The sequence below is a fragment of the Electrona antarctica genome, assembly GCF_951216825.1.
Source record: "Electrona antarctica genome assembly, chromosome: 5".
Lineage (NCBI taxonomy): Eukaryota > Metazoa > Chordata > Actinopteri > Myctophiformes > Myctophidae > Electrona > Electrona antarctica.
Window position 1 is genome coordinate 23,710,095 of NC_136810.1, and position 27,679 is coordinate 23,737,773.

General features: G+C 46.5%; 1 protein-coding gene across 1 annotated transcript; it reads right to left on the bottom strand.

The window, feature by feature from the left end:
* Positions 1-2,283: 2,283 nt before the first annotated feature.
* Positions 2,284-27,500, bottom strand: nuak1b (NUAK family, SNF1-like kinase, 1b). Its single transcript, XM_079501683.1, has 7 exons — positions 26,075-27,500; positions 18,721-18,841; positions 13,302-13,453; positions 11,202-11,267; positions 10,489-10,608; positions 7,519-7,651; positions 2,284-7,201 (listed from the first exon to the last, which is right to left on the bottom strand). Exons 1-7 carry the CDS (start codon positions 26,402-26,404, stop codon positions 6,126-6,128), a joined length of 1,998 nt encoding a protein of 665 aa, XP_079357809.1. The 5' UTR covers positions 26,405-27,500; the 3' UTR covers positions 2,284-6,125.
* Between the last annotated feature and the right edge of the window lie 179 nt (positions 27,501-27,679).

Genomic DNA, 27,679 nt, shown 5'->3' on the forward strand with positions numbered 1-27,679 from the left:
GTGAGCAGATCCAAACTGTTCATTTGAGGGACAGAACTTAATCGCTTGTGTGGGACAAGTGGGATGGGACCTTAGAGTATATATTAATAGAGACCACGACTTGCATTAAGTTGCTCAAAAGCGCATGAGGCGATTTCACTCCTCCTTCCGGGTAGGAACAGAGTGCGTTCTGGGATGGATTTGCCCAAACACATGAACGCGCTGCCGTTGACTATCATTGCGCCATTTGTGCGTGTTCGCGTATGAAACATAGTGTTCACGTGTCATGGGCCCAATAACATGAACGTGCGCAATGATAGTCAACGGACCAGCGCTGGCTCGAGCTGCACTACCAAATTCGGCCACTATGTCCATTTCGCCTCAGGGTGCCGTCTCTATTAATATATACTCTAAGGATGGGATGGGACAGGATAGGGTTTAATAGCAACTTATTACTTAAGTTGCAATTAAATATACCTTGCATGTCATATTCGACCATCGGCCTAGATAATATTGCCTATCATTTAGTTATTAACCCCCTCTGGTGCCTCACTTTTGGCCGACTTGGTAATGTGGCCTAACCTCGTCACCAGGCTAACTGTAGCCTAGGCCCTAGGCTACAGTTAGCCTGGGCCCTAGGGGATATTTCTCATGTTATTTTAACATGCTTAAAACACATCTTGCAGGAAAAGAGAGAGATTTGCAACTGAAAACCAAATAGGCTATAGGGGACTAATTATTAATAAGGCATTTGAATGGGAGGCAATTTGTGGGAGGCCTGAAAAGGATTGTAAATGAGGGACTATCCCACGCAAAGGTGGACGTGGTCACCCTTGTCTAGTGTCCTTAAGTATAATGCACAGTACACAGCTGTTATCTCAAGTTTAGCCTACTATTTGTAAACATGTTTTTTGAAACTTTTAGTTGTACAGTCTTGTAGCAAAGGCTTGTCAATATCTAATGTGAGAAAGCACTCGAGGACCCATACAGGGGGAAAAAACTTTACTTTACTCTTTGTGTAAAAAGCTAAGAGACCTTTCAATTGTACCGTATGTAGCAAAAGCTTGTAAATATCTATAGACCACCCTTTATCTGTATTTTTTGTGGTAAAGTGCTCAAACTTTCTTTATTTTCCTGCCTTGATCTCCTTATTCCCCCCCCCCCCCAGATGGGAACACGATGGGAACTATTCACAAAAAAAACAAAAACACTTTTTTACCTGTGATGTAAACTGTGATTGTAAGCTGGATTCCCAAACAGTAGAAATGTTGGCGCTTGCATTGGAGACCAGCATCTGGGTCCTTGCAGGCTAAATTATGTAATTCAGCATATTATGTAGACATATCATTTTATAGTGTATACTTAGTTTTATTGTTTGTACAGATACTCTGTTAGACGGATTTTTGGTTCTTAGCTTACTTAAGATCATTGATGACTATTTATATGTATTTGATGTATTACCTTGTGTTGCTCTTGCTTACTGTAAGTCGAGGTAAGTGAAAATAGCTAATCTACAAGAACACAAGTTTGTAGTTTTTATTTTTAAATGGGGCTTCCTGGTGTTTTTGTGTTTTGGTTTTGAAAATGAATACATAACATAAATAACAATAAATTCAACTTGGACTTTCTTCTTTTGCAGCCTTAGACTCGTGACAATAATGTGCACACGCATCAACTTCTTTCATGATCCATTTATTTCAGTTGATACAGTACTACAGAGGCACATGGTTCAATGGCGATACACCCACATGGATGACAGACATTTTGCAGGATTGAGTTGAAATCTTATCGTTTTATTTTTTTATTTTACTCCCAAAAAGACATACTTGGCCATGACATTCACAGTGACAATCTGCTGCTGAATCCCATTACATTGAAACCCTGGTGTATAAAGCTGAATCTATACGAAAACAGCCCATCCACGGCTATTTTTGGAGCACAACACACACTGTATGACCAAGTGCAGGCTGAATGCGTCACACCACACTCTAGAGCAGGGGTTCTCAACGTTTTTGGCCGGGGACCCCCGGAAATGCTTCGGCAATGTCTCGGGACCCCCGCCCCGCCCCCCTCCCGAACCCCAATATAAATTGACTGCTACAATAACCTTAAACCATTTTGGGCGGGAACCCCTTTTGGTGTTTTAAGCATTATGTTATAATTTAGCTATTGAAAAATATCAGATCTACAAGCTCATAGCGCGCCACCGAGTGGCGCCACCGAGTGGCGCGCTACGAGCTTGTAGGTCTGCTATTTTTGAAAAATCGTGAAAATAAAATTTAAAAAAAAATGTTTTTTTGTTTTTGTTTTATAATTTGGGGACCCCCTAAAATAATTTGGCGACCCCCCGAGGGGTCGCGACCCACGGGTTGAGAACCCCTGCTCTAGAGCAGTGGTTCCCAAACTGAAATCCCATGAAATTAAAAAAATAAAGTTGATCTACAAGCTGACAACGCATCGCAACGCTTTGAACAGCTTGTACATCGGCTATTTTCAATAATTTGGGAGATTTTGGGAACGCCCTGCTCTAAAGCAGGCTGAAGCATGAACGAAAAGTCATTTTACATCAAATGAAATGGCTTGATCACAAATAAATACAAGTATAAAAAAAACACATTGGTAATTATTCTCATTATCCAAAAACAAAAGAAAAGAAATGTAAAAGTTTGCGAAGGCACTCAACTTAATCCACCTCGGCAGTCCAGATTCACAAACCGACACCGAAAGAAAATAAATCAAAACCGTGGCATTAGCCAACAATATTAATGAGCCGTAACAAAAATAATACTTAAATAACATAATACTATTTTTTTATTATTGTCATAACAATATCCAGTCAAGTTTTCCTATGATTAGACTTTCTGCTAACTAACGGATATGCACCAGTTATTTCCAGTTTGGCAGATTGAGAGTTTCATCATCAGATTCTTTCCATTGCTTTATAAATCCCATTTGATGTTTTGGACCCCCCCCCCCCTGCTTTGGTAAGAGGTGAGATCATTCTTTGGAGACAAGCTGTCAATGTGACGGCACATATCCGCTTATTGGTAAGATCACAGAGATTGTATTCATAAGAAGATATGCTTCCACTTGGGCTGAGTCCAACTGTATGTCTTTCCTTCCTACTCTGGAAGCAGTTGGATTACTAATCTGCATAGCTGATCTCAGACCAGCTTCTGGCCTCACTGGTGGTGTATCAAAATTGGGGGGGGGGGAGAAAAAAACTGAGACTTCAACTGATTTCGGATCAGATTCTCTCTGAGTTTTGGCCAAACCCTTAGGAAGGATGTATTCTCTGCCATAACATAAAGCAATATAAAGTTTCTTATATTTTGGAGAATCAAAAACAGAAGCATAATAAAACAAAATACTAACATAGTATAATTTCATCACTGTAAATCCAGTTGACAATAAAAATGCAATAAAAAAGGCAATTAAAAATGTAATATAATACGTAACAGGTCTTTCAACTAAATCCATACCCGGGACCTTTTCCTCACACAAAGCAGACTCACGACATTCAAAATGGCAGGGTGTTTTTTTTTTACTTTACTATGGCTACATGTAGTTTACTGCATAATTTCCCCATCTACATAATTTGACATTCTGAACAATGTCAGTCACCCGGCGTCCACCGCTCGCCCATGCTTGCTGAAAAGTGTGACACACTACGCTAAGGCCACAACGGATCACAACACACAAAGTCACACACTGACCCACAAGACAAGCTGTGTCAACATGCAGTCTCTCTGCATTTGAACAAAAAAAATCACTCGTCAGTCACCGCAGCCAAGAAAAGAAAAGGAAAAAGAAAACAAACGCTAGTTAAAAACCCAGTGAAAGATGACTTCATCATGCGCCAGCGGGGGGGATTCCTATACCTCAGAAACATTTTTAAAAAGACCCTTGTTAGCCCGTGACACGGTCAAACCTACCGTAATCGTTTCAACAGCTTTATCTTATCTCCTGCACTTAAAACAATAACTTTGCATTTACATTCCGTCTGCTCACTTTCTTTACTTTCACTACTCGACATAAACTGCTTCCTTCAACAAACCCAACTCCTACCGATCCGTTTCCTGTGCTCTACAGGAAAGCCCTCTCTCATTTCACCACCAATTCAAGGCATCACTCTTTTCATCCACATTCTCATTACTCTTTTTTTCGACCCTCGAGCCACAAATGGCTGCGCTCTACCTCTACCCCTCTCTTACCTCTCCAAATGAAAACAATAGCTGGCTAATTGTGCTTGGTTGACATAATGGACTAGTGTACACAGCTGGAGGGGCCTAGTACAGACCGCAGGTCCCACCTGTGCTGCTGACTCGGAGCTTTGGACTGATAAGATCTCCAGCACCAACACGTCTCCAGCCTTTGTCTGTGGAATGTGCTTTGTCATCAGCGCACTAAAAAACAACCCCACTTGCTCTTTCCACAGCAGGGGGAGGGGGGGATAAAACATTAACCAGCCCCACAGAGGAAACCACCTTGTTGTGGAAAAAGATAGTTTTCTTCTTATTTTTTTAATAGATTTTATATAAAACTTTGTTTTATATTACATCAACATCCATTTGTCAAGGCGCTTTACCAATAACCTAAAAAACAACACGGAAGCTGATCCATACTGTACATATATATACGACGTGTTGCATCGCGTAGCGTGAAGATCAGTTCCTTTAGGCAAGTGACAGTCGCGCGGCTTCAGGTGGCTTTTGGGTTTATTTGCCAGGCCAACATTCCAAGGCTGCAAGGGGCCGTCTGACTGAGCCATCGGCCTTCAGTAAAGGTCACTCTAGTTGAACCTTCTAGCACCTACGCTGTTGACACATCAAACAAATCATACGACAAATAGCATGCTGCTAGCAAGTTGGGAGACCTCTCTCCAACACTACAGTACCTGCGGGTTCCCACTTATCTGTGTGTGTGTGTGTGTGTGTGTGTGTATGTGTGTGTGTGTGTGTGTGTGTGTGTGTGTGTGTGTGTGTGTGTGTGTGTGTGTGTGTGTGTGTGTGCGCGCGCGCGTGCACTAGTTCTGAACGGACGCCAGGGTGCAGATGAGGCCGTTTGTTCTCAACAGCCTCAAAATGTCTCGGGTGACTTTTGAACCCTTGATATCAAGGCCAGTCAGCTGTGTGTTCAAGGTCCCGGGTCTCTCTCTCTCTCTCTCACCCTCTCCACATTCACAAACAAAATCTTAAACAGCACAACTGGTGACAGGTCGGCCTGGCTTCTCTCCCCCTCTCTCCACTTTTCAGGAAATGACATACATAATCGTATTATGAATCAATAGAAAAAAAGGCACTTCCTACATATTCCCTAGTATCATACACATATATAGGACATACACTTTTAGGGAGATATACTTGTCTGCGAGTTTTACATGCGCAGCCATAGCTATATGTGTCGAGTATGTATATTATGCTTCTCATCACTGAGCAACATAATTATTATATATGTCAGTTCCACACAAAGGGTTGGGAGACAAATGAGCTTTTGACTCTTCCAGTAACAGCCAGTAACACCCCCCAGTTTGGTATTCAAAATCTAAAAGCTACGCAAATATTAATAAATAATCAACATTGTCAGTTATTTTGGAGCAAGACCCTGGTTTTGTTTCTAAACAAAAAAAAAGTAATCATGAAGTAAAGATCACAAAAGCATGTGCTCTGTGTGAGTTTTAAGGTGCTTTTGTAAACTCAATCTCACAAAATGGGTGCTTTGCTAGGAGAGCCAACCAGTTTTCTGGTTGCTTCGCTTCTTGTGATACTAACTTGCCTTTTTCTGCTGAATATGTAAACATTTTAAAACACAGCAAAGTCTTGGTGTGCCACGAAAGGCAGACTGGGTGGCATGCTCTCATGCCAGCTACAATCTCTCTCTCTCTCTCTCTCTCGCCTACTCACATTCTTGAAAACCATTTCCTCCTGGTCAGAGAAGTGCATAATAAATGTGTACATTTGCGTGTGCATGTGCATGGGTGTAAATATATCTCTCTCCCATCAGCATTTGAACTCTGTTTGGGAAACCGCAGCTTCCCAAAAGGTGCATCCCAGCAACACACTGGTCGTCATGGAAACCCACAATACATGTCTACACTCCCCCACATGCACACGCTAATGCCAGATGCTCACTCTGCCACCTTGCTGCTAGGTGAGGTTGCTGCTGATGTCCAGGGCTTGCTGGTACACCTGAGTCATGTCCTCCAGATCCCCCAGCAGGGAGAAGCTGCCATTGTCCCCCGGGGAGGACCCCTTTTCTCTGGGGCCACGGCCAAACTTGGACCCCTGGAGCGGTGCCGGTGCGGCCTGGAAGCCCTTGAAGTTGGCGAGCTGCAACAGGTTTTCGGCCGAGACGCAGGCCCTGATCTTGGGGCGCAGGTGGGGGGTCGAAGGGGGCCACTCGGCGCCACCGAGGGAGCTGGGGGACAGGGACAAGCTGGAGCTGTCTTCCCCGACCATGCTGGAGGGTCGGCTCTGGCTGCGGGACAGGCCCGAATCGGCGGAGGAAGGAGGGTCTCCGAGGACCGCCGCCACGGCCGCCGCAGAGGGAGGCCCGCTGTAGGTGGAGTACTTGCCGTTCCGCTTCAGGATGCCCTTCCTCCCCGGCACTCTCCTGGGTGGGGAGCTGGCCAGCAGAGACATGCTGGTGCCCCCTAGCAGCTCAGAGGACTCGCTGCGCTCCGGGGAAGAGTAGTACCCTGATTCCCGCTGTTGACTGTTCTTCAGGATGCCTTTCTTGGGCAGGGTGGGCACCATCTTGGCTGGCTCCTCTTCCTCCCTCTCCGGGCTGGAGGACACCTCTACGCCCTGGGCCGCTCGCAGCAGTGCCTCCTGCTCCAGCGCCTCCTGCCCCAGCTCCACCTCCTCCAGGCTGGGCGACCGCTGCTCTCCTGCCACCCGGGTCTTCAGGATGCCCTTCGGTCTCTTCAGGCCCGGCTTGTCCTCCTCGTCGCAGTAGGGAGCTTCCGCCTCGTTGTGTTCCTTCTTGGACTTCTTGGGCCTCAGGCGGAGCGGCTGGGGCATGGCGGTGGGCTTCTCCGTGCGGTTCTGCCAGTCGATGAAGCGGGCCAGCATGGGTGAGCCTCCGTGGTCTCGTTGGCTCTCGCAGTCACACACGCTGTTCTTCCAGCCCCAGTTGACCCACCAGTGGTTGGCGATGTCTTCCACTGTGGCCCGTCGCTCAGGGTTGACCATCAGCATCCAGCGAATCAGACCACGGGCATCTGACAGAGGCATAGCAGAGGTACAAGAGTGTGTCAGTACAGATATGTCATTTTAACCACATGAAACCTTGTGTCCCCATTCTGGGCCTGTCATAATAGGCAAAACATTCGGCGACAATAGGTGGTCTACATGTAGATTTTTGCTAGAGATAGAGAGATAAAAGGAGGGGCCAGGTACAGATCCCTGGGGGACTCCGGTCAAGGAAGTATATAGAGTGTAAGTGGTTAATAATAATAACATAATTATAATAATTCATGCGTGTCTGTGGCCTTTACAGAAGCAGAGCTGGAAGAGAGGACATGTGACCCTGGCCTACCTGAGGACTGGGTGGGTTCCCTGTACTCCCCGTTGCTGATCTGACGGATGAGGTTCTTGTGGTCTGCCCCGTCAAACGGCATGGCCCCATAGACCAGGGTGTACAGAAGCACCCCCAGAGCCCAGCTATCCACCTGTATGTGTGGCACAAACAAAGAAAGAAAACACAACCATCAAAAGGTGTCTTCATTCAAGACAAACAGGTCTTCATCATTACGACCCGAGGCCCATTCTACAAATGCCTTTTAAAATCAGTAGTTCTCACACTTTCATGATTTTTGAGGGCCATCTCTGTCTCCGGAACTGGGAGTTATAGCATGTTGCTCTGCATGCATAACTCCCTCCAGCTGGTGAAAACAAGCGGACGGTGATTCCACATGCATGGAGACATGTGGTTGTCTACTCTACACCCTCCCTAGACCAAACATTAGGGGTCAGCAGCAGTGATGAGGACTATACAAGAAACCAAAAGGCTTTTCTGGTTTATCAGGTTTTAGCGTAGAAAGACGCAAGGAATGCTGTATACAGGAGGCGATGACGTACAATGCGGTGACCGTCACGGACCTTTTCCTGTGCCACACAGACATTGTGCACAAACGACGAGGAGGTGCGATGGGGTTATGCAATGGAAACACATGTACCTAGTCCTGGTGTGGTCAGTGATTCATGGCATTCCAGGGCCTGCCGTGAGACTGGGTTCCACTCTGCTCAGCCACGCAAGAGAGACCTTTGAGTTTAATACTGGAGATCTCCTCTGACATTAACAAGCATCACCCATCGCACATCAATGCAATCAAAACGATCTCTGCTAAAGAGCTTTTGGTACCGTGTTGCACTGTACAGTATGTGTCTGTGCATTCATGTGTGTCCGGGTCCCGAACTTCGGAATGCTGACAAATGCTAGTAATCTTGGGAAGAAACTGCTTGTTTCCATGCAGTTTAAAGCTGTTCATAGGGCGGCCATAGCATTGTGGTCATAGAGGTTGTCTGGTAATCAGGAGGTCACCGGTTTGCCTCGGGCCATGTCTATATGTCCAAGTGCCCCCCCCAAAAAAGCATTCATCATGACCCCCCCCCCCCAAAAAAAAAGCATTCATCATGACCATCTGAGCGGCCATGAGCTGGGTGGAGCTGAAACTGAAGGTCTAAGTGTGTACTCAGGAATTGACCGCGGGTCTCCTTCGTGGGTTACCAAACTTCTATGGCCAGGGGGAGCCGTTTTGTGCTTATCAGCTTCAAGCAGTCCTACCCCAAGTGTGGAATACCCCGACCCCTTCCCCAAAAGAATGCAAATCACTGGCGGCCTGAAAATCCACCTTTCAGCAGGCCAACAGGGAGAGGAAATGATCGCTCACCCTTTAGACAAGTGACTACGCCCCACCTCGTTAACCCCTTCCTTTTTCCCCCAAGCTGTACATGTCTTTTTTTATATATTTTTTGTCAATCAATCAATACTTGACACCAGGGTCTTAATTTCTCAGTGGAAGGAGTTACATAAGACTGAGTATTTGACATCAGTAGGTGTGGGAAGTTGTATGTGGAGGTGGACGACAGACAGACAGACACAGCACCTAATTAATCTATCTAGCAGAGACTCTGGACCCTGTCGGCTCCGCAGAGACACACTGCCCCTCACTGATTAGCACACGTCTGTGTCAGACTCTGGCCTGTGCATGCACGTGCGCACGTGTGTGAGCATGCTCACAACAACGCAACCTATTTTTGTCAGATGAAACTGGCTTGCAACTAAATCATGCCTTAGAGTTGGTCATCAGAAATGTGAGAGCGGTTTTGGAGAAACAGGTCTCCTGATGGTTAGAGTGTCAGGGAGTAGGAAGGCAGATACAGCGGTTTACAGCCTGTATATCTGCCTGCATGTTTAGTCACAAGAGAAAGTCCCCTAGGCGCTTATGGAACCTGCACCAGGAATGTGCATCCCCACCCCCGAGGTGAGGCGTGCACCATTGTTAGGTTTACTTCTACATGCCTCGTGTTTGCTGTAATTTGCGGTTCTCTCCCTACCGGGATTCTATAATTTCGATTGCGATCGGCCCGCTGTTGTTTTTAGCACTCTTGAGTAAATTACAGTCAATTATGCTAAATTGAACGGTTAGACTTGGATAGCTAAAAAAAAAAAGTCTTCTATTTTGTTTTTTATGCGACAAAGAGACATTTTTTCTCTTCTTTTACTTTCTTTTTTTGGGAGCCTTAAACAGAGTTCAGAAACTGTAAGAAAAAATGTAAATAAATAAATACGTTGTCGGACTCTGAAAGCTTTGGCTGTGAGCTCTTTTCGGTGGCATTCTCATTCCGTTCCTCCTAGGGAGGAGACAGTGTGAGCAGCAGCAGTTATAACACAATTCCCCACTTCAAAGGAAGGACAGGAAGGGGGGGGGGTTGCGGGGGGTCATAGACAGTATCTGGACTCCCCCGAATACTTGGAGATGTGAGAGAACTCTCCCTGCGGGACTGCTTTCTAATCTCATCAAAAGAACCACCACCACCAAAGAACCACCCACTAAAACCTACCCACAACCCTCTCTGCTGAGTGTGTGCGCGCCCGCGCGCTGTGTGACTATGTATGAGCTACGTCACGATAACAACAGTGGCGATTAAGATGACTATGCACTGTATGCAGTATGGGTTTACAGACTACGTTAGAGGTTCTCTAAAGTGGGTTCTGGAAACCCACAGGGGTTCATGAGCCACGAGCAAAAGGAGGAACAATTTAACCCTATTTAATATGTCAGCTAACAGTGAAAATAGCTGATCTACAAGCTCTCAATGTCATCTTTCGGCTATTTTCAAAACATGGAAAAAAGGAATAATAAACTTCACTTATGGGTGTCTTGGCACAAAATCTTTGCAGATGGTGTGTGTGCGTGTGTGTGTGTGTGTGTGTGTGTGTGTGTGTGTGTGTGTGTGTGTGTGTGTGTGTGTGTGTGTGTCCAGAGCCCCCCGGGGGCCTCACCTCCGGGCCGCGGTAGGGTCTCCCGTTGACGATCTCTGGCGAGGCGTAGAGCGGGCTGCCACAGAAGGTCTGCAGCAACTTGTCCTTGTGGTAGAGGTTGGACAGGCCAAAGTCAGCGATCTGCAGGGAGACGAGACGAGAGGAGAGACGGGCTGTCATTTAGCCATGTGATCCTCAGAGAGCATTGGAGGCAAGGGTTTGATTGGTGTGACGAAGACGTTGCCTAGCAACCGGGTCAGTGTTAAAAGTAGATTTTCAGCTAAACCGTTTCATATCAAGTACATGAATTGACGGAGAATTCCGTCAGAGGCAACCAAATTGTTAATGTGGTCGGAGATCAATTGTGGTGAGGTGAAATTAGTATTTTATAATGGCATGCACCTTGCTGTAGTCTAACACACAGCAATGACCTAAAACAGTGATTCTCAAACCTTTCAAGGAACCCTAGTTATATATGAAATGCAGACCCCCAAGTTGAGAACCAGTGGCCTAAAACATTTTCAAACTTTTTATTTCATTTCAAAGAAAGTTTTATTTCATAAAAGTGTACAAACGGAACCAAATGACCCTTGCAGGTCCATTTGGACACTCTCAGAGTTACAGACATGTAAGGGTCCAATTGGAACCCCCTCAAGGAACCCTGAGGGTCCCTGGACCCCACTTTGAGAACCACAGCCCCAAAAGAACACAGGGGTATCAGCGTAAACCCTTACCTTAATATTACAGTTATCATCCAGTAACACGTTTTCCAGTTTCAGATCCCTGTGCACCACCCCATTCTGTGTGAGGGAAACCAGAACAAATATTATGCATATTATGTAAATTAAATTAAACATCCTTGATGCATCCCTTTCTCCTTTCCTGACTCGCAAACCTGAACGATGAATGATTGCGTGGCATTACGGTAACAGATGGTTCAATCCCGACAGAGCTGCCTTGCCAAACAGGTATCAGAAGAAATCGAGGCACGCTCGTTAGGGTTGTAGCGTTTTTTGGGGCTGGTCCCCTTTGGGGACTATAGCAGTTTCTTCAAAAAGGTGGTTCACATCTGTCACATAAACATGAGCTTGTAATTACCCTGACCAGGGTGAATGATGTTCTCACAACATCTTGGGATTAAAAAACAACTATGTTGTTAGTGCCGTTTTATTTTTTTAAAGAGCACGGGAATTAACATGTTGTGGTAATGAAACTATGGTAGGGGGGGGAAACCGTTTGCGAGAGAGAGAGAGAGAGAGAGAGAGATAGAGAGAGAGACACCACATTGGTTGTTTGTTTTGAGAGACCATGTGTTGACATGGCTGTGATTGGTGGTGGTGAAGTAAAAGGGGTGGGCACTTCCTGTTTCCCTTGTCAACAAGCATCATTTATTTCTTTTCCCTTCTGCACATAACCACTTAATGTCAAGGGGGCGGAGCTTAGACCAAAGACAAAGCCAGAGGAGGACGCCCAATCGAGGCGTCAGCCCACCGACAGCCCGCAACCGCGTGGTCCGATGCCTGCGCTGTCCAATCAGAACCTCTCAAGTTGCATACCAACCAATGGGGTTGGAATCAGTTATACTGTATTTCCAAATTGCACTAACTTTTGTCAACTCAAATTTTTACTTTCCCATTGTCAAGTACTATTATTATTTCGACACTGCAACATAGTACTTGGCAATTAAAGTAGGCTAAATGGCTAAGTGGAAACAGCTGTGTTGCTCTTCCACTGTCACTTAGTGTCTGTCTGTCTGTCTCCCCTTGGGGTGGGTGGCACCAAACAATGCAGCGCTATCCAATGAGAAAACGCCTGAGGCGTGGCCACTGTTGCAGAAGAAGTCTGTCGGGGGAAATAAAATAAAACGACGCGTCATGGAAAGGCAACCGCGCTACCGCACCCCCGACGGGTTATGGAGGAGGTGGCGGTAGTGGGCGGTGCCTGGCGGTGGCGATATGAGTCATCACCCACGGCTGTCTGGGACTGTCCTATCCTAGGAAACCATGACATCATCCTTATCGCCAGCTGGATGTCGAGCGACTAGGGGGAGAACCCACCCAAGCAACCCCTGGGAGGGGTCGGAGGGGTGGGGGGGGATTAACATGTTGAGAGGACGGGGTGTGGGTGTGGGTGGGTCCCTAGGGAGACTGTGGAGATTGACAGGAGGCGAGAACAGAGCCAGCAGCACTGGAGCTGTTCAGCGTGCGTGCAACGCTAAGCAAGTGTAACAGCATGAATCCAATTGGCAGCGCGTCGCAGCCCCACTCAGAACCAGATGACTCCCCGACACCCGTGGGCCAAGAAAAGCAGCGCAGCGCGGCAGACAGACTGGCTATGTGCGGTTGAACTATGGAGATGCATTGGTTAGTGTCACATTAAGCACTTAAGCCACTATATACAGTACTTTGCCCTATATACGATGAATAGTGAAACGCACAGGACTTCGCGATCGGTTTTGAAAAAAATGCTTTTGGGAATTTCTTTTTGAAAATGTTTGAAATGTTTTGCCTATAATGACATGCCCCAAATATGGACGCCACAGGGTTAATGTGGTTAAGCTCTCACCCTGGGATATGATTATGAAGGAAGAAGGAATGTATGTGTGTGTGTGTGTGTGTGTGTGTGTGTGTGTGTGTGTGTGTGTGTGTGTGTGTGTGTGTGTGTGTGTGTGTGTGTGTGTGTGTGTGTGTGTGTGTGTGTGGCAGCGTGTAATTAAAACCGAAAAAAGCAAAAGTAAGACAGGGAGTGGCTGTGAAAATGAATGTTTGTGTGAATTACTCTGCATGCAAGTGTGCAGTGTTGATACTGTACTGTGTGTGTGTATGTCCTCTCACCTTGTGACAGTGGTGCACAGCAGAGACTATCTGTCTGAAGAAGCGCCTCGTATCACGCTCGGTCAGGCGATGGCGCTCGCTGATGTAGTCGTACAGTTCGCCCTTGCTGGCGTACTCCATCACGATCACGATCTTGTCCTTGTTCTCGAACACTGCGTTGGAAAAGACAAGAAAGATAAGACAAAGAGAACAGTTTGTCCTATCCTTGGCCTCGGTCCAGTAATATTTTATCAAAACTATGATCTGCTTTTATACTGTACCACAACTATAGAGGCCAATGAGATTACAGGGAGAGTGGGAGGACTGTTTACACAGTGATCCCAGCTCCATTTCTACAGTTTGTAATCGTCAAGAAAAGTGGACATTCTTCGTTGTAACATGGCGAGTGGATTAGTCCCCGTTACCCCCCACCTAGTTTTGGACGGCCCCGGTGGATTCCAGAGAAGCACACGCTGCATCTCAGTGCTTCACTTCTCCCTGGGTTACATCACCTTAATACTCCACCTCATAAGTCTGGCTGCGGCCCTTAACAACACTGCGGGGAGGGGCTGTTATTTCAATCAAGCCAACCCCTTGGAGAGAGAGGGTAACGGAGGAGAAATGAACAGACGCATGCATTTAGGAGAGGAGCGGAGAGTAACTCATCAGCTTCACATCATGTCACCATGTTTCACAACTCGGTCCCACATTCCTGGTCACCACAATCCAGTATCTATGTACACATAGGAAAACATCTTACCCTAAAGCATATGGCCCTTTTAGTAAGTAGAGAAACCCTGCATGACTTGCTCACCTCTCCTCTAGTTTCTGACTTGTCATTGGAACGATTATGTATACTTTTGTTTCACAAGTTAACTCATTGACTGGCCACTATTCCGCCACTGCCACGCCGGTGGCTATTCAGTGCATACTCTTATTTTGAAGACCAAAAACTCCCGGGCCGTGAACCCGGAAGTAAACAACGACTATGTAGGGTCCCACGATTTTATTTTAATTCACCCGAAATATACATTTTGTAACCGCGATGGAGTTATGGGCCAAGAATAAAGCTTGTTTTGATTAAAAGCACAACAGAAAAGAATCCAAGATAAATGCATTTGAAAACAAATCCATTTACATGGAGGCGAACTGAGGCGTTTGTCATTGGCAATATATATTTTTTATTTTTTGTACTTCTGGCGAAAACCCTCCACCTGTGGACAGGTGTTGGAAATTAGCACTCATGCTATATACACTTTAAGCAATGCATCTGGTTCATCCAATGTGATTGTGACGTCTATGTCAAATAAATAAACAAAGCTAAACTAAACTCTGATACTCTGTAATGCAGTGGTTCCAAAGTGGGGTCCGGGGACCCCCAGGGGTCCTTGAGAGAGTTCCAGGGGTCCCAGGCTAAATGATAGGTTGGAACCCAATGGACCCTTATGGGTCTGTAACTCTGAGAGTGTACAAATGGACCCGTTAAATTAACATTGATTTTACAATATGAAATGGGGGTCCCAGAGATAGAAATGCCATTAGGTGGGGGTCTGTAGCCTAATTCATGTCAAACTGGGGGTCCTTGAAATGAAACGGGTTGAGAATCGTAAGCCGTAAAAATCTTCTCTTATGGAGGTCCCTGGCATATCTTTTCAAATGGGGGTCCATATGCTAATGAGTGTCAATGTGGGGGTCCTTGGCATGAAAAGGTTTGGGAACCACCGCTGTAATGTTAATGTATAATCCGGTGACTTGGGAACATTGCTTGGCCTCCGGCGAGTTCACACAATAAGGGGAGAGAAATGATTAGTCAGGCAGACAGAGAGATCAGCCAGAGAATCGGAGCAGCAGGGGCGGTATTGCAGTCGCTGTACCGCACTGTTGTGACGAAAAGAGAGTTGAGCCAGAAGGCAAAGCTCTCCGTCTACCGAGCAATCTTCGTTCCTACTCTCACCTATGGTCATGAAGTGTGGGTCATGACCCTTAGAGATAGGGTGAGAAGTTCAGTCACACGAGGGAGACTCGGAGTAGAGCCGCTGCTTCTTCACCTGGAAAGGAGCCAGCTTAGGTGGTTCGGGCATCTGGTTAGGATGCCTTTCGGGCGTCTCCCTAGGGAGGTCCTTGAGGCACGTCCCACTGGGAGGAGACCCCGGGGCAGACCAAGGCGCAGTTGGAGGAAACACATCGACTCACTGGCCTTGGAGCGTCTCGGGATCCCGCAGGAGGAAGTCACTAATGTTGCTCTGGAGAGGGAAGTCTGGAACACTCTGGTGGAGCTGTTGCCCCCGCGACCAGACTACGGATAAGCGGTTGAAGATGGATGGATGGATGAGGCAGATAGAAAGAGAAAGCAAGCAAGAGGGAGAGGGAGAGCTGGAAGGTGTGACAACAACACAGCACAAGCTTGTTTCTACTCATTGTGTGTTGATTTTATCCCACACAGCAGGGTCAGCGGGGGTGAAGACCTGTGCTTTCTGCACCCATGAGTGAACAACCTTCATAAGCTGCTACACTACTCTCGCTCTCTCCTACATGGATCCTTTTTCTTTTAGACATAATCCTCTACAAAAACACATGGTTGCTGATTGATGGTAATGCCCGCTGGTTGTTACTGGCTAGCGTTAGCATCGGTAACAAAAACACCCAGAGGGAGGAGGCTAGAGAGAGAGAACGCGGTTTCTGGCATTCTGATTAGGAGGGACGAGGCGGTGACCCCAGGTGACATTTGCAGTGAGCCATATGATAGCGGAGCAGCAGAGTGTGCTGCTCGGAGCGTCGGGTCCCTGTGTGGGTTCTCCTTTTACCTTTTTTCTTCTTTTCTTTTTTTTACCTTTGACCCCTGGTGGTGAGGTAATTACCTGGCTTACATAACTCTGGTTAGCTACTCCCTGGGCACACGTCACTGCTTCTTCCCCCACTGTCACTCACTGTGTTTTGTTTGGTAATTAGTCCCCATTGTGCTGTACAATGGCCTCTGTACTCCGTCTTACACAGCGGGCAGAAAGCAGGTTTTGTTAGTAGAGTATAGAATACTCTTGAGGGCCATGCAGCAGACTGTAAGAATATTAAAAAATAAATAAACATCTACACAAACCGGCAGGCTGCCTATTTGTAAGCTTGGGACTTTTTTCATGCTGATGTAATAGTCCTTGACTATAAATCCAGAACTTTCAACCTTCAAGCTGGCACACAATAACACCTGGAGTGTTGACCTTTAACGCTGGAAGTCTGCCCCTTGGGTACTTTGCTTTCCTTTAACAGGGCTGCTGCAGGTTTAGGCAAGTTAGATTTAAGACATATTATGCCATTTCAGAATTACATTCAAGGCTTTTTAAAAGCCTTGCACAGACATAGCATGCTGATGGATGCAGAACGCAAGGGGAGTGGTACAAATCCATCTACGCGCACACACACACACACACACACACACACACACACACACACACACACACACACACACACACACACACACACACACACACACACACACACACACACACACACACACACACACACACACACACACACACACACACACACACACACATCTGGATCAGATTTGCTTCACACAAGCAAGTTAGCAAGGGCTGTTGAGGGTGTTGCCGGATACACATCTCTGGGGAGGGAGGGGTTCTATACATCTCCGAGGCGAGGCTGGGCGGAGGCCAGGCCGCGACAGTAAACACAGAGCTTTAAGGAGAAACACCAAAAAGCAGGGCGAGCGAGCAAGGGGTACAGTAAGTGAAACAGCCTGGCAGAGAGGAGGCTGGGCGCTTGGGGTCTGGGTACAAAGGGAGGCGGTGCCGCGCGCACACACAGCGCCAGCACATGGACTCCACAAGAGTTTATGAAGCCGGGTGCTCTTTTAATCATTCTCCCAGACTGCAGGACAAACTGGGCTAAACCGCAGCCCTCCAGCTGACGACTGGCACGTTCCCATGACAAATAGTGCTGTTTGTCGCCGTATATATACACTGGAGGAGCCGATAACGATCCGCTCGGAGGACTTTGAAACCAAACAAAGGAAGCAGCACGCCGGAGTGAGCCAAGTTTGGGCAGCATGCAGCGGCCGGCAACACGACCGATGTGGCACAAGGCAAACCTTTTCCCTTGTCCCTGACAGGACGTAGAGTCGAGAGGGAGAGACTGTTGACCCACACACATAAAAATAAGTCACGAGTCACAAATGGAACCGATGCCACTTGCTCACTCACGGCAGCGGCCTCATGACTCTGACAGCCCCTGTGCTCATGGGCTGAGGCTGCGTTCAGTTAGGATGACGGATTGTGGGCAGCGGCACTCATGGGATTCAATGTGAATTGTTTAAACTGGATTACAGCCACTCATAGGCGATAGTTGTTGTTTTTTTTGCATGAGGAAACAGGAGGTGCTTGTTAGGCCTTGATATTTAAAAACTTGCAGTACACACTACACAAGCTAAATTCTCTGTAAATGTAGGTTGTAAGAAATTGTGATTTTGCTCACTCTCAGAGTGAAATTAACACATATTGCTGGCTATGAAAAAGATAGCTAAGGGGAATCCTGCCTCAGCATACTGTAGCAGTGGACCAGATTAACACTATTTTTACCGGGGAGTGCCAAGAAGATGAGGATTTTACTCTGAAAAGCCCTACCTTCCATTTCCCCCCAAAACCGTGAGGTGAAATGTTCCACTAATACCTCACGCTATAAGTCTGATCTCTCTTTGGAAGCGTTAATATTCCAAATGAGATGCTTGGTTATGTCAGACAGAACATCGCCGATCAAAACCATGGACAGTGCCGTAAAATGTAGAGATAATAGCAAGTTTTGTACGTAAACCAGGAAGTAAATGAATGTGTAGCCGCGTGCACGTACACACACACACACACACACACACACACACACACACACACACACACACACACACACACACACACACACACACACACACACACACACACACACACACACACAGATATGCGCATAGGCATAGACACTTATACATTCACTCTCACTCACTCACACACAGAGAGAGAGAGACACGTGCGTCTGACGATCCCAGTCTGGTTCCCAGCTGCAGATGTCTCTAAGTATCAGCAGATGTCTGGCCCTGAGATCAAGACTAGGGAAGACCAGGGGGGAGACCTCTTATGTGGGAGACACACACACGGGCACGCACGCACGCACGCACGCGCACACACACACACAACGTCTGTCCCAGGCAGATGAACAGAGCAGATGATCATATGAATAACATCCCACAGCTCCAGTATGACATCTGTACATCATAACATGACACTTTACACAGCCTGGCCACAGTGGTGTGTGTGTGTGTGTGTGTGTGTGTGTGTGTGTGTGTGTGTGTGTGTGTGTGTGTGTGTGTGTGTGTGTGTGTGTGTGTGTGTGTGTGTGTGTGTGTGTGTGTGTGTTTCTCATTGGACATGAGGCAGGTCCTCACCTTCATAAATAGTGATTATGTGGGGGTGGCGGAGAGATGACATGATCTCGATCTCCCTGCGGATGTGGACCATGTCCTGGTCATCCTTGATCTTATCCTTCTTAATGGACTTGATGGCCACCTGTAGACACACAACAACAACAACAACCACTTGGTTATTATTACAACCAGAGAATCCAGCATCTGGTTTTCTGCTTTAATATACTTTTTACTTCTCCTTGATGATTTCTTGTATAGTATTGCATGTCAGAATCAGCTTTGTCACATCAGGTTTACACAAGTAAAAAAACAAAGAAGAAAAGTGGGTGAAATTTGTTTTCGTGCTAGTTCTATCGTAAAGTGGAGAGTGGCTAAAGAAACAAACAAATGATCTACATCAGGGGTGCCCAAAAGGTAGATCGCGATCTACCAGTAGATCACAAAGGCTGTGCAGGTAGATCACATGACATGCCCCTAAAGAATATTTTATTTAAATATAAAAAAATAAAATAAAAATTGCCACTTGAATTAAGGTGACTGTCAAATCCACAATGCAATATTTTGTTTTCAAGAGTGTTGCTGTGCACAAATGTCGTAATCCAAGTGCATTTGTCTTATATAATGTCAACGCCGCTATTCCACACACACACACACACACACACACACACACACACACACACACACACACACACACACACACACACACACACACACACACACACACACACACACACACACACACACACACACACACACACACACACACACACACACACCTGTCTAGAGGAACATGTGAGCTCCTGTTGCAACATCCCCATCCTCTAGTCTACAATAAACTCTCTGTGAGTCCTCAGTCTCATCTAACCTCCCTTCCTGGAGTCCCACAGGGCCCCTATAGTGATCTTTAACCCTCTCTTCACCTGTCTGTATCATCAGACATGAGGGAGAGAGGGGGGTCATTCCCCAGGTCTCATGCAGACAGTGTCATTTTCCCAGCCTCCGGGGTGTTGTATAGCGTGGGAGGGTGGGTGGGAGTCACAAATTAAGGTGCGCCAGTTTGAGAAAAACAACCTGGCACGACATGGTGGCAGGTAATGGAAGCTTCCTTTGTGCTCTCTCTGGACCCAAGCCCGCATTTAACCTGCCGTTAGTCAGTGTTTGGGCTGGGTCTGTGAACCGGGCCCCTCACCCTGCACTAATTGAGAGATCAGGTGGCGGAATCACGACGCGGGGGGATTTCCATAGCAACCGTCTGTCTGGCAAAGGCTGTCATGTTGACTAAAACAGTCAGGATAAGTAGGACGAGGAGTAGAGTCAGCGTTTGAGGCCTATCTGGCCTTGCCAGAGGGGGGATCTCGCAGTAGATTCAAGAGGCAACAATTAGATGTGACTGGATGATTTTTCACTGTCGTGCAAATAACAGCAGGCTAAGAGACTTGACCGCAATTGGACGCGCATTGAAATCTCTAGCGTTTTAGCCAATGCGCTCTTAAAATGAAAGGCTGGCGGGCTACTCCAAATAAACCCAATAGAAAGTACACAGTCCTGCACATGTCCCTATAATTGTAGCCTAAACATTCCAGATTGAGTCCCGGGTGTCCTTTGATCTGGCCTGCATAGGGCCTATTCACTCTGAATTCTGTTAGTTTAAACTTTTGTCCTCCTGGAGCAAAGCAGCCATATTCCGGGGAGCCCAACTTTTATTCCAAGCAGCAGAAACCACAGGCGGTAACGGGTGCCAAGCTAATTACCGTATACATCCATAAAAATAACCCCAAACCGGAATAGCTCCCATCCAGAGCAAATCTTGATTACATAGAATTAAAAAAACTTATTCTGCCATAAACAAGAAGGGGCTCTGTGTGTCCCCATGCTGAGTGTTTGCCTTCGTTACCCGGTGTTCTTAATTAGTAAAAGCCTTAACACTGTGGTTTTCCTTTACCTCATTGGATTCAGAGTTATCCGCCTGGCCACAAAACCCGAGTAAGGTTTTTAAGTTCCATCCTTTGTTGCAGAGTTAAAGTCAGCCTCTTCCTGGATTTAATTTAGGAATGAGAGGGCGCATTGCCAACTGCCATTAGAAATATTATGACGATGGAAGGAACTTGACCATTCTGGGCTCTAGCCCAAATAGAGCTACAGCATCCAACTGCCACCTCCATATCATCCCCTATAGATCGTATTCAAACTCTGGCAACGAAGGTTTACAATTCTGCACCGGATCTTCCATATACTAACCAGAAACTTGTGGCAAAGCAAGTAAGGTTTCCATGTCTGAAATGTCCCTCTCTTGGAGAATAACCAGCAATCAATCTTTTTAAAAGCCATGACCCTAATACCACCCTGTGTATGCAAACTCATTAAACAAGCTGGCCTCCCCACAACTGGCTTGTGACCAAGCTAGCCATCTCTTGCATATCGTTGCGATTGGGCAGAAACCTTGTATCTCCATATTTCAACTTTTTTTCTTTTTTCATAAATTGTATGACAAAATCAGTAAAAAATAGCCGATCTACAAGCTCACAACAAGATTGTATGTTGGCTTTTCTTTGCTATTTTGACTAAATACCAACTACAGAACTGGTCGGAATAACGTGTTCCTTCCACGCGCTACGTGACTACGTCCGGCCGGGGAAACTCTCCCCTGTCAGGTGAAAAGAGGCAGCTTGGACTCCTCATGCATATAAGGAAGCATGAGGTCAGTCCGCTGCTCCCCCCAGGTTGGCAGAGGAAGTGTAGCGCCCAGGATTACAATTAAGATAAAAATAAATAAATACCAACTACAGTGGATCAGGTTTTTTTTTTTTCTTATCATTACTGAAAAGTAACAGCTTTGGACATACCAGGTTTCCACCTGACAACAGTGATATGTGCTCATGTTCCTCCTGGCCCTGACCCCCCTTTGTGGATCGTTAAACAGGACTGCAGATTACCCACCGGGCCGGCCAGCTGGCCGGTCCCACCGGCACAGCTCTTCCCCAAGAGCAGCTCCATATTACCGTCACTCACAGCAAACCGGCACTGTCCTGCCGACTACGTTCACCCCTCCCTGCCCGCCTCCAGCGCTGCCGGCTCTGTACGCAACAATGGGCCTTGTTTGAAGTGAAAGTCCGCGTTTCGCTTCACTAGAGCCTGACATCGGCCGGTGCTTTTCTCAGGCCATTAAAATAGATGAGGTATCCATCACGAACGAGCAAGCTCACCCCACCTGGCTCCTCTCACCCTGGAGATCATGTTCAAGTTATGTTGCTGATGATGAAGGGCGAACGGGAGACACACAGAGAGCAGGAGAAAAGGCCAGAGACTGATAAGTGATAGAGAGAGAAACAACACAAAGAGAGAGAGAGAGAGAGAGAGAGAGAGAGAGAGAGAGAGAGAGAGAGAGAGACAGAGAGACAGAGAGACAGAGACTGTGTGGGAGGAAGAGGAGCCCTTAACTATTCCAGAGAACTATATCTTCTCAACCGGAGCCAGAAATCCTAAAACGTCTTCAGCTGTAGCCACACATAGCAGAGGAATGTCAGTGTTTTTCCCCCTCTCTCCAGTCCTCCCCAGTGAATCCATTGTTGGGGAGTGATGTAATCTAGTGCTTTAAGCTCATATTAATGTAACTCTGTCTGTATCCCCCCCTAACTGACACCCTGTGCTCTTGTTATGGTGGGATTCCTTGCACCCCCGTTCCCCCATACAGGATATTAACTGTCCCCTCCGATCTCATTTCCTGCTGGTTGGGGATGGCTTTTCATGTGTCACTCTCCATCGGGGGCCCTCCTGTCACCCATCTCAATTCATCTTACATGGCAAACAGCACTCATCTGTATCTCCTTGTCACCAACCAACACACATGCAAACCTTGCCGCCGCCTGCCACCTTGCTTGTCACCACACTCAAAACATGCGACTGACACGTGCACGTGGAGCAGATACACGCAGAAATACCTCCAAGGCATCTCCGTCCGGCATGGACTGAATTCCCTTCTGCTAGCTTTCCAGGCACAACTGCCAAGGAACACAGCATGTGGCAGCACAGATTAGAGAGCATGCACTCACTCATGCTTTATCTGTGCTCTGTCGTGTGACGGTGTCACTCGCCGAACATAGGAGATCTTTAATATAAATCATGCCTCACATACACTTTCACTGACACACAGCATATGTGAACTTGAACCATATATTATACAGTACATACTTTGTTGACTGGATTCCCCCAGGAATCTATACTTGGTCTTGGTCCCGTCCATTTTCCCCTGTACACCAATTCTCTTCACTGAAAATAGCTCATTTACAAGCTCTACAAGTTGTGAGCTTGTAGATCTGATATTTTCACCAAATTTGCATTTTATGATATGCCACAGCCTAGAAAAGGGATGCTAGGGTTCATGAGGTTAATCAATCTCCATAAGTCCATTAAACCAGCTCCTCACGAGCACAAAGCGCACCGACTGTACACAAACACATTCTCAGCTCCCTCACATTCTCTTTAGTCACTCATACCTGATGCGCCGTCTGCTCTTCTCGTGGAAGACAGCTGCCGGCACGCCACAGAAAACAAACAGTGGCAGAGCCATGTTGGTTGCGCAACCCTCTCACCACCACGCTGCTATATCTGCCGTATGAACACCAAGGGCCCAGGGTCAGGGGTCAAGTAAACCATAGCAACACGTGCCCAACAAGAGCCCTGTCTCTCTGTCTGTCTGTCTGAGTTCTGCTGCCTGGGACCTCATGTACCGAGACACTGATTCCCTAAAGATAAGATTCAACTCAAATATACAGCCCCCCCCCCCCCCCCCCCCTTTCTTCTCCTCAAATGCCACTGGTGTGAGATGGGCCTAAGCTTCACTGGCGTCCCATTTCGTCTCAGGTTTTAGCCCCTAGAAGTCAGAATGTTAAGCTTGGACCACTGCTGCAGATAAGGACAAGGAATGTAGGGATTAGCCTAGTGATTCCTAGAGCTCATGGGGTTTTAAACGATACAATCTGGAATTTATTAGACAATATTAGAGTTTGGGTGTATTCGCATGTGTTCTCAATGAGTCTGATTTGTCATTGGAAAAATAAGCTTTTGGGGAACTTTTTAAATCAATCATTATAACTCACAACAAGGGTCTGCTTTGCCACAATATTTATAAACATTGTATATTAGAAATGTTAATATACATGTCATAATGCACGCAAAACTCTTGTTCGCATGTAACATAATCCTTACACCAAACACTACAATACATAATTTATGTTGAAATGACCACTTATACTATACACTTTTGACACCCAGTAGTCTGACTGCCCCATAATCGTTTCCCTCTACACCAAATCTCTTCGCAGAAAATAGCTGATTTACAAACTCACACAACGCATAACGATGCGGTGTGCTTGTGTATCTGCTATTTTTGAAGAATCCTCGCCTACAATGACATGCCCAGAATAGGGACACTAGGGTTGATGTGGTTAAAGTAGGGCATTGTCTGAGTGCGCCGATTGGGACAACTTGGGAGATGGGTAAATTGTACCTTATTCAGAGTAAATAAGTTGTGTTGATGTACATCATGCATGAACGTATTTTGTCTTCTCTGGAATGAAAGTGTTTGCAGACTTTTTATCTGGGAATGAAAGTGCTGTAAGTGCAAGGCATTGAACAAAGCCTTTAGGGGGAGGCCCGACTCTGCAGAACCCCACGTATCATTGTAATGCATGTATGGTAAATGTATATTAATACATACATAACTAACATAACAGTGGTGGTTGGAGGTGGTCTCCCATGGCCATGCTCGTCAATAAAGATTTTTTTTTATCTTGTGGTCTGGATTTAAATATGAAAGATTTACAAATATTTCACCTACAATGACATGGCCAAAATATGGTTACCAGGGGTACTGTGGGTAAATGAACACCCAGGATGTTGCTGAGCATAAATCCAACCCCACCCCCCAATCATTCTCAGTACATGGAACGTTCCTCTGTCCCTGCCAGAATGGGTACAGGGGTCATATTCTGCCACACATGGAAATATTTGAGGTGCTGTGCAGGACAGGTCTGTAAGGACAGATCATAGCAGAAGTTACGTTAGACTTCCAAGGGCAAAGTCACCCTGATGGAGTGGCAACACCCACAACAACAGACAAAGATGGCTTTAGCTCGAGACCCAAAAAGAGATATTTGATGTCTCCCGGTGACCCAAACTAAAGATAGCTGATCTAGAAGCTATGAGCTTGTAGATCAGCTATTTTCACTACTTCTTAAGTATTTTCTAATCTGATTTATGGAATTTCTTAGATTTTTGAGCGATGGACCATCTCCATCGTGTAGCTTTCTGTGTCCCTATGTCTGTTTAGGGTACCAATAGGTGAGAATGTGGCGCTGTTGAGCTTCACACTATGCACAGGTGCATGATGGGAAGCTGACTACAGTACCAGTAAATCAGTACAGTAAAACAATTACAGTATAGTTCCACAGCTCACTTCACACACTTGTGATTTTTTTTTTTTATTCATGAAAAAAGTTTGAGTTCGTTTTAAATGTATGAACAATGTATGAACCACGACCCACAAATGTTTTCGCGCACGCACGCACGCACAGAGAGAGAGGTAGAAGAGTTATCTATAAATAGGCTTTTTATCCGTTCCTGCAATGAACAACAGTGTATTTCTGGGACTGATTTTCCATGTGAGTGAGTGGGCGCCATTGAGGACTGTTGGGCCGGCTTCAATGATGTGTATAACATTGGGGTCAGTCAGTGGCTGGGGTTTAAACATCTGCACTGGTGCGTCCGGTCGTGCTGCATGCTAGCCCCACGCTCGGGGACAGTGAGCGCGTGCAGCAGAGATTCCCATGGCCCCTAGGGGCCTTTGAGCAAACACAGGGGAATTCCCAGAGGGGGAATGACGTGAGACACACGCCTCCGTCAAAGAAAGTAGTTATTTTGGACACTGCAGCGTTGTTTGTAGTGTGCTGATGATTCACAGGAGGGCGTTTCAATCGTATGGGCCCGAATTACAGACGTCTGGACCTAAAAGGGCCCTGCTGTCACTGTGACAGATGTTTACAGATGTTTAAGAGCAGTGGTTCTCAAACTTTTTCATGTCAAGGACCCCCCTCCCCCATATGTATTTTGCAGCCCCCCACCTGAAAATATGCTGTGCCAGCGACCTCCGTGAGAGAAGATTAATATTAGAATCTTTTAAAATTATTCAAAACTATTTCAACACTGTACTATAGGGCTAAAGATTTGTAGCTGTGTGGGGGGGACCACCTGGAGCCTCCCCAAGGACCCCTAGGGGGAAAGGGTCCCCGGGCCGGACCGTGCTGCACTTTGATAGTGATTTAAGAGCGTCTTTCAGTTGTCTCACAGTTCTCACTATACTGGTCATTGATTGACTCACCACTCTGCCGGAGTGCCTCTCGATGGCCTTCTTCACCTTGCCGTAGGTGCCCCTGCCCAGCGTCTCCAGCAGCTCGTACCGGTGTTTCAGGTTGTGCTTGTGGTGGTGCTTCTTCACGCTCCTCCTCTCGGCGGTGTTCGTCGGAGAACCGCCGCTGGCGGGTCGGGGGGGTGCAGGGGGGGCCGGAGGGGAGGGGGCCGGCCCACCAGCCGGTCTGACCGCTGAGGAGGAGGAGGTTTGGGCTTGTTGTTTGGTTCCAGACCGGGATACTAGTAGTCCCCCCCGGCGGGGTGATGATGATGATGATGATGATAGACAAGCTGTTTCCATCTCTCTAGGGAAGTGGGCAATTTATTTATATATATATAAAAAATAAAAAATAAAACACCTCACTTCCCACTGTTTAAATATCTCAAACTAAAAGGTACTTATAACAACTTGATAATATAATACTTATAGGCCTAATAATAGTAGTATCAATAAATAAATAAATTACAAGGAATAATAATGCGCGCTAGTCATATAGACTATTATCATGAACTAATCATGGCCAGGGAACTATAAACATTCCAGATTGTCTTAATCGATCAATCGCTTTGATCATGATTCGGTGATCAGAGGATTCTCCTCTCCATGTTTTGTATTGCGCGATAGTGTTAGATTAAATAGTAGCCTATACAAAAAAACAAAAACCATCAAGAAGACATTATCGGTCTATAAAATCCGGATAGCCTACATAATAATCGCTATCTAATTATTCTAAGAGTTAGACTATTGCAACATGTAGACTAATCATGTATTCAGATTTCGACAGGGCAAAGCATGTCGGAAGCGGAGTAGGCTACTGTATCTACAGACAGGAACTCTATCCAAAAAATAAAAAAATATATATAATAAGCGATTAAAAAAATAAGAAAAAAAACTCGGTCTATTCGTCTCTCTCGCCTAGAGGATTGGCATGATCTCGTAGTCTGTCGTCGGGGTATTCGCTGGGGTCATTCACATTTGATTTGTCTTCTTCTCACACTCTCAGTATCGTCTTAAAAACGCTGCCAACAACATCACTGACTCCTTCTCAACTAAAAGGCGTCATTGCCCTCCTTTATTATAATCTATCCCGAGAAAGCAGCGACGAAACCGGCGTTCTGGATGAAGATGACCCTCATTTTATTGTATCCACCGGCGCGGCCCAGGTGTCGCTCCTCCGTGCAGCTGGACGCTGTCTAAGGTGGTCGTGGTGCGGGTACTAGACGTGGATGTTGTGCCAATGCATGCAGCCCAGCTGGCGGTGGTGGTGGTCGACGGTGGAGAAGATTGAGAAGATGATGATGCGCTGTGGTGGTGGTGTTGGTGGTGGTGGTCGGAGATATCAGGCTGCTGAAGTGTTTTGAACATTGCCATGGTTCGTTTTGCTACTCCGTCTTTTCTTGTTGTGCCCGTCTTCTTCTTCGTTCTCCCTTTCTCTCTCTCTCTATTCTCCAACGTGAGGGGCTGTCTGTGTGAAGGAGGAATGCGAGATGATCCCTGCGTCTGGAGGCGGAGTTACAAGACCTCCTCCCTCCCTCCCCCCTTCTTCTCTCTCTCTCTCTCTCTCTCTCTCTCTCT

Bases quoted from the DNA above. Each gene is read 5' to 3' on its own strand.
- nuak1b (XM_079501683.1), bottom strand. From the start codon at position 26,404: ATGGAAACAGCTTGTCTATCATCATCATCATCATCATCACCCCGCCGG. The intron at 18,842-26,074 runs GTGAGTCAATCA...GTGTGTCTACAG, and splicing joins AGAGGCACTCCGGCAGAGTG to GTGGCCATCAAGTCCATTAA. The intron at 11,268-13,301 runs GTGAGAGGACAT...TCCCTCACACAG, and splicing joins CTGTGCACCACTGTCACAAG to AATGGGGTGGTGCACAGGGA.